The 7,316-nt window shown below is 46.7% G+C and overlaps 1 protein-coding gene across 1 annotated transcript in view; it reads right to left on the reverse strand.

Moving 5' to 3' along the window:
* The window catches only part of shank1 (SH3 and multiple ankyrin repeat domains 1), a 97,596-nt gene that overhangs the window by 8,143 nt on the left and 82,137 nt on the right, over positions 1-7,316 (reverse strand). Inside the window, 4 exon segments of the mRNA XM_020605443.1 lie at positions 4,326-5,216; positions 5,514-5,525; positions 5,787-7,078; positions 7,081-7,308. Coding sequence (XP_020461099.1) covers positions 4,326-5,216; positions 5,514-5,525; positions 5,787-7,078; positions 7,081-7,308 — 2,423 coding nt within the window.

The raw sequence follows: 7,316 nt of genomic DNA on the forward strand, positions 1-7,316 counted from the left end.
GTGGGCCGCGCAGTCCCGCACCGCCCTCCGCCAGCCGGCATCATGGAGAGCCATGGTGTCTGCATTGAGGTATAATGTAACCCTAGGCACATCCACCATGGCCCCCGTCTCTGCCAGTCGGTTGAGGCCGATGATGCATGGGACCTGGATATCAGCCAGCCAGAACTGGTGCTCAACAGTGTGGCCGGCCACAGTCACCTTAAGAGGTCCTTCTTCCATCATCTTCATGCTCTCACCAGTTACTGTGGTGATGCAGAGTGGAGTAGTTCTCGAACCCCGCAGCCTTGGCCCAGACATCTCTGGCAACATTTCCAGCCAGACCAAAGAGATAGTGGACCCCATGTCTGGCCTGCACCTTGTGCCATCCAGTCCACATTTAGTCCATGCAACTGGCCCAGATGGCCAAGCTTTAGCTGCTTCATGGTGAGGGTGGACAAGTCATCCAGGGTCAGCAGCTCCCTCCTGGCACTTCCCCATCCTAGTTTAATGGGACCTGGGATGCTGGGATTTTTAGTGCAGGTGGTGGGTGATGTGGCCTGGCTACCTCCGAGATAGCATCCCGCTCTGTGTCGATCAGCAACTCCTTGGGCTCGACATGTTAATGACAATCGTCAACAACATAGCCAGATGTAGCGCCTTCACCTCAACTGACCAGCAAATAGCAGCGCCTAACACTGAAACTGTGTGAGATAGGCTTTCCAGCTGCTCATGCCAGAGAATTTCTGTCTCTTCACCCTGGCAGGTTGTGAAAAAAGGGTGCACTGCAGAGTGAAGTTCCCTGCACAGCCTCGTGGTTGGGTCATCATCGGTGTGTAGGTTGGTCCTGCTGTCCCTAGCTTGGCCTGGCCTGCCCACGATCCAGGAGAAGCTGGTTTGTCCAGTGGTACTGGCTCTGTGTCTGCGTAAAATCATAATGTGGATGACTGGGCTAACTCTTCCGACTTACAAATATTAGCTCCATTGGTGGTCTCTTTTCAGCAGGTGCTTGCTGAGGGTGGGGGAGTTTGAGAGCTCCAGGCAGCTAGCGGGGCATCTGCTCGTAGTTGTAGTGTTGCTTCTTCCAGCTGGGTGATGAGCTCATTGATTTCCTGAAACAATGTCATCTTCAGAAATCCCACTTCTGAAACCAATTGTAATGTCGGCTGGTTGAAGGAGGGTCGGAAGCGTCTTTTTTCAGCTCAGTAGCTGCTTTATTATTCCACACACAACAGAACACACACTAACAATCTCCACCAACCCTGAAATATATACAACCCACCCCATGGGGCATTCTGGGGGACCCTGCCAACAGTCTCTCCCCTTTGGCTTTCTGGGAAGTCCTGCCAGGCACTCCTCTGCCCCCCTGGGCTACAGTTTTTTTTTACCTGTTACACAATTTTTTTGTAGGTACCCACGGGTACCCGACCCAGTGCAGGACTTTACTTCAGAGGTTATGAATGACTTCACAACCTTTGTAGGCATCCTAAAGACTTCCTGCCCTGGTGCTGTGGAAGGCATTGTTAACAGGGCATCACAAACTTGTCAGGGAACTGCTTAGCTCAGGACTGTAGAGAGTTTTAAAAAATTCTTTATATTTTTTAAAACTCTTATTCACATTTCACATATTTGAATGCTTATATCTCAGTCACATTTATTTCAATATTTTATATATACAGTATGTATTTGTGTGTCTGTCTTACTGTATGGCACTAAGTTCTTTCTCATGTCAGTCAATAAATATATTGCTTTTCTTCATTCACTACTGCAACTTACCAGTGTAGTTGTACTGCATATGTGATAATAGTAATGATGTTAACCAGTTTGCAAGTCCATATTGCAAGTAAAAAGTAGAACCAGATTAATTGTTTATACTTGCTACAGGATGCCCCACAGTGTGTCCACAGTAGGCTATATTTCCACAGTTGGCCCACAGAGGCCCCAAGTGTGCCCACAGTGGATTCCAGTGCTGTGCCCCCACTGTAGGCTAACTCTAGGTCCCAGTGGGGGCACACTCTGCCTAGGGTGGGCACTCCACAATGAGCCCACACTTTGGGCCCTGTGTGGTTCCCACATGTGCCCCATATTCCACACGGGTATTGGACCCACATAGGGGCACTTTTTTCTTTGCTCACAGTGGCCCCACATTGGTTCCAAAAGGGCATGCTTGCTGGGTTCTTAAAGTTATGGCTTTTGTTAGTGTAAATATTGTGTGCTAGTGTAACTAGTGTAACTAGCAGTAATACAGACTTGGGTGAACATGGAAATAAAGCCTTCTTTCCACATAAGGTAGTTTCCACCACACCACTAAGAGAGAGCATTGCAGTTCATATACAGAGACTGAGATTGAAAAACCAATCTATCATACCCAGCCTCTGTATATGAACTGTGATGCTCTCTTTCAGTGAGTGCGGTGAAAACTACTGAAACATTTTACAGCACAAAGCAGGTAGAGGGCACTGTTCTTCCAGTGAAGGAAGTAAAGATCAGAGCAGAAAGGAAAATTATTCCTAACACATGATCACTGACATAAGGGAGTCATATTTTTAAACTCCAGATCTTAAAGAGCCCATGGCATGCTCATTTTGATCATTTCCAGCCATTTAATGTTTAATCTTGGGTACCTCTAGATTAGCTTTGCATCTATTATAACTCCAAATAGTCTAATTATTTCAGAATGATAAAACCCGAGAGCCTCTTCCTAAAAACGAGAGGATAACTTGTGAATGCGCACAACTCCTACTGCTGGTATTGTGTTGAAAGTGAGCAGCACAACGAACCGCAACAGCATTAATTAATCAGAATTTCTTCTTCACAGATTGGTAATCAACAGTATATGTAAAAATGAAAAGAGACACTCTAAACAAAGCAGGTAATTGACAAACTCCATATTTTAACTGGCATATTGCAGACATAGTAACTTCTCCAGCCTTACAACAATTAGAAACAACGCATTAACAGACATGCAACGTGCGTTTTTTTTTTTTTTTTTTTTTGTTTTTTTTTTTTTTCTTTCCATTCGAGTACTGGAAACATCACTCCCTTTCAAGTAGCTCCAAGGTCGGTAAATCCAACCAGTGGTCGCTGCGCCTTCCTCCACACGAGTACAAACAGTCCCACAGTATTGAAATTAATTCCAACAGGTAGCATAGCGGCGACAATAATATCATGAATTGTTAATCCGCTTGTTAACCCACATCACATCACATGTGGCAGACACACTGGCCTCAGGCAGTCAAAACAAACAGGTACTGTGCTCCGGGGGAATACAGCATTGATGAACTGATCATTCACCACCCAAGGGCGCTAAACTGGCTGACTGTCTGCAGGTTTCCAGCCACTCCATTCGTACCATGTTAGACCTGGTCAGGTAAAACAGCGAGTCCATGTACATGAACATTCCCGAATATGCAGTAACCTCAGGCCCTGTATTTTTCTCCACATCCTCTGGTCACAGTGCAGCAGCAGGAGGTAAAATATATCCACAAAACTGCATGCAGTCAAAAAATTCAGCTTTTACAATGGCACCTGTGGATGTCAGGCAAGCTCTCATTAATGAGCAACTGCCTGGAGATTATGCGCATTCAAGGCAATTCTTAAGATATCGCGTAATAATTAATTTTGTTAGAAAAAAAGTCTTGCGAGAGTTTGTGAGACTTGTATAAACCAAGTTGCTTCTGCATAGAAGTACTGGAACATACGTACACCTCATTTTTTGAGCTTAAGGTCACATCTAGGATGATAATTCACCATTGTAACATTGTAGATAAGTCAAAAAACAAGGAAAAGCATGTCATGGGCTCTTTAATGTAACACTGGTTTGATATAGAGGTAACCAGTTCTCAGTGATAATTATATTTGTTATAAGTAATTATATTATTAGCATATTAGTATTCAAATGTGTGTTTACAGTCACCTTGTTAACTGACCTTGTGTGTTATCAAATTCATTATTTGTTTTTTAAGTTCACTCTTTACACAGTGGATTTTACTATGGACAACTTTTCATTACTTTGACAAAATGTGTTCCATGAACACAATCAAATTCAACCACCACCCATAAATCTTTTATAGCATAACATAACACAAAACTGTATATTATACTGCAATCTTCTACAGTTAAAAAATAAAAATAAAAAAAATAATTGCTAATTGGTCTATACATCATGTTGGTAAAGAGAACTGTGTGAAAAGTGAACTCAAAGAGAAATGTGTGTAGCCAGTCAGATATTCCAAATCACCGAGGTGATCTTGCCACAGTACAATTAAGCATCATCTTTGATGATTGTGTAATGCTATTAGTTGCAGTGATCAGCTGTTTCTCAGGAGCTTGTACAATTGTAGCCATACCTGTCAATTATGCTTCTCAGGGCCCGCTCTATGTTCATGCGGTGGCCCACACGTGTCACGCCCAAATCCAGATAGTCTTCCTTGGTAAGGGAGGGCAGGTGGGTGCCATCAATCTCGTTGTCTAGGAAACGCTCTCTGTGCTCACCCAGATTCAGGTATCCTAGCCAGTCTGCAACATCATACTTGGTCCAGTATGGCAGTGGCTTGGAGGCAAATGGCTTTGTAGGGGATGGGGGCGGTAAATGGGGGTAACTTAGGCAAGTAGGTGGAGGGAGAGGGTGCAGGGGTGGAGATGAAGTCCCGGACAGGAAGTGTGTTGGAGAGAGGGATCGTGAAACAACTAAGGTGGAGTTTGGAGGAGGTGGTGCACCAGATGGGGCAAACAGAGGAGGAGAGGGTGAGAAGTAAGGATCTCCAAGAGGGTTCCCAGGGGATGGTGGGGTGATTGAACCTCTGAGGTCATAGATGGCACTGTATAGGGGTGAGGTAGGGAGGAGCGGAAGGGATGAGGGACGTGGTGGGCCCATCTTGGGGCGCTCTGAGGGGGAGATGAGGGGGCTGGGTGCTCTCCTACGCTGGAGCATGTGTGATTCTGCTTTACGGGATTCACGGCTAGGGATGAACTGAAATTCTAGGGCTTTGCTCCGGTAGACAGGTCTGTGTTTTGGGGAAGTAGGGTAAGGGGAATACGATGTCGGGGACAATGGGGAATGTGAACGTGGAGGCTGAGAGGAAGCTGGAGGCTGAGGAGATGGGGATCGTCCCCAGCTGGGGTACTGGGAGGCAGGTGTGGGGGACGGGGACAACGATGGTTGTGATAACGAGATTGGGGATGGGGACTGCGATCGAACTGAAGGGGGGCTCAGAGCTGAGGCTGAATCTTCAGAAAATCTGTGAAAAGAGAGAGAAAGAAGTAGTAAAAAGTAAAAATAAAAAATGATAGAAACCAGAAACCAATTAGATGAAAAACATGCATATACACACACACACATTAAGGAAAATGTTGGTAAAAGATTGTCCCACTATTTTCAGAACCTGTAGATTGAAATTGTATACATTGTCAACATCTTGATTCAGTCTACATGTTTAACATGGTTTTACTTCCTCACTGTCTTACAACAGGCTGTGAATTCACAAATTTTATTCTCTCTGATAGTAAAGAAAGCACTGCAGGAGTGGCGCTATTACCTGTGTCTGCTTCTGAGAGAAACACATGAAAAAAGCCAAAAAAAAAGAGAGGTTTACACAGTATAGACACAACACTTAGTCACAAACCGACAATACACAGTTTTTCATAGAAGATGTGAACATCAGTTGAGGGAGGTAAAGAAGTCACATGTGACACTGATGTATTCATACAGGTGAAACATGGATAGAACTGACAATGTTGTACATCACAACAAAAACTGTAGTTCATGCTGTGACAAAAAACAAAGCCAAAGTTTTCAACTTTGTTTGTACCTGTGTCTGCTCAGTGTTCTCTGGCTGCTCCAGGTGTCCTTGCTTCTTTGCTGCAGTTTGCTGCTTAGCTCACTGATGATGCTGGGCTTCATACTGGATGCAGGTGGGTAAATCTTCTTCCCCTCTAAAAATGTCCCAGACTGGTCTCCTCCATCACCTGTCATCTGGCCCTCACCCCAGAGGGGCTTCATCTCAGGGGTGTGTGGACGATCAAAGTATGGTGAAGTGGGACGCCCCAAATTCTGCATATCCCTCACCCCATATCCATCCTGGCCACTATCATCCTCTGCCACTCCTGTCTCCACATCATCTTCTTCCTGCTCATCTCTTCGCCTGTGGGAGTGGAAGGATGCAGGAGCAGTGCTTGTCTGCCTCTGCATATCCCCGGCACGACCTCCCTCTCTGAATCTACTGGTTTTTGGATAGGTGGAAGCTGCTGCTGTGGCATTTTGCATCTCAAAAGTTTGTCCATCCAGGTAGCTCATATAAGACTCCAAAAAATCTGATCCCCTTTCTGATTCCCCTGACCCACCCCCCCCTCCAATCCGTTGTCCAGCTCTCTCCCCTCGGTTCAGCCTGTCACCTCGAACACCAGTTCCACTTAGAACTAGGATGCTGTCCAGGTGGTGGTCACTGCTGCTGCGACTGTCCAGTTCCTCAATCCCAGAGTCCACCACTGTTTCCTGAGACTCTCCTTTCTTGGTAGCAGGGGGAGGATGGTGGTGCTCGCCTGTCTGGCGACTGCCCATGATGACAGTGGAGGATGTTGTATGTGTGATGTGTGTTCGCTCCTGATAGAGCTGAGTGGAGGTGCTTGTTGTGGTGGGACCGGCGGCAGTTGTAGTTGTAGCGGCACAGCTAATGGTCATGGCATGAGAGGCAGTGCCCCTTAGTGGAGCAGAGGTGGCAGCAGTGGAGGAGGGTGCCAGGGGACCACGATAGGCTGGGGGAGGTGCAACTGAGTGTGGGGGAGGTGTGGGGGATGAGCGTCCAGGAGTGGGTGTGCTGTTGTAAAGGTGGTGGGACATAGAGAAGGGTCTGTGGTAAGATCCAGGAGGAGGTGGTGGCGAGACTGATGGGGGAGGCGGAGGTCCCGTGATTGAGGCAAGCTGCAGGGTAGAGGGTGAGGGAGGGGGTGGATGGTTGGGTGATGTTTGGGAGGGGGAGGGAGCAGACTGGGTCAGGTTAGCCACCTCACTGTCATAAGATGTGAGGCTGGAGGCAGTGGAGTCCCCTGCCTGAGGTGAAGGCAGGGGTGTATGAGCAGGAAACCCACTTACAAATGATTCTTTTTGGAGTACCCTGATATTCCCCCTAATCCCCTGTCAAAGCTGTTAGCAAATTCTAATGGAGGTGGGAGTGGGTCTGCATACACAAATTCATCGTCTGCATCAACTGAGGGGGCAGGGGGAGGAAGAACCATCAGGCCAGTCCCAGTGCTCCCAGTGTTCACTGTCTGCTGAGTACTGGTAGGTGGAGGAGAGGGAGGGGTGAGAGATAAGATGTAGGCATCAGTTTGACTTTCCATCC

Source organism: Monopterus albus, unplaced genomic scaffold (genome assembly GCF_001952655.1).
Source record: "Monopterus albus unplaced genomic scaffold, M_albus_1.0 scaffold70.1, whole genome shotgun sequence".
NCBI lineage: Eukaryota > Metazoa > Chordata > Actinopteri > Synbranchiformes > Synbranchidae > Monopterus > Monopterus albus.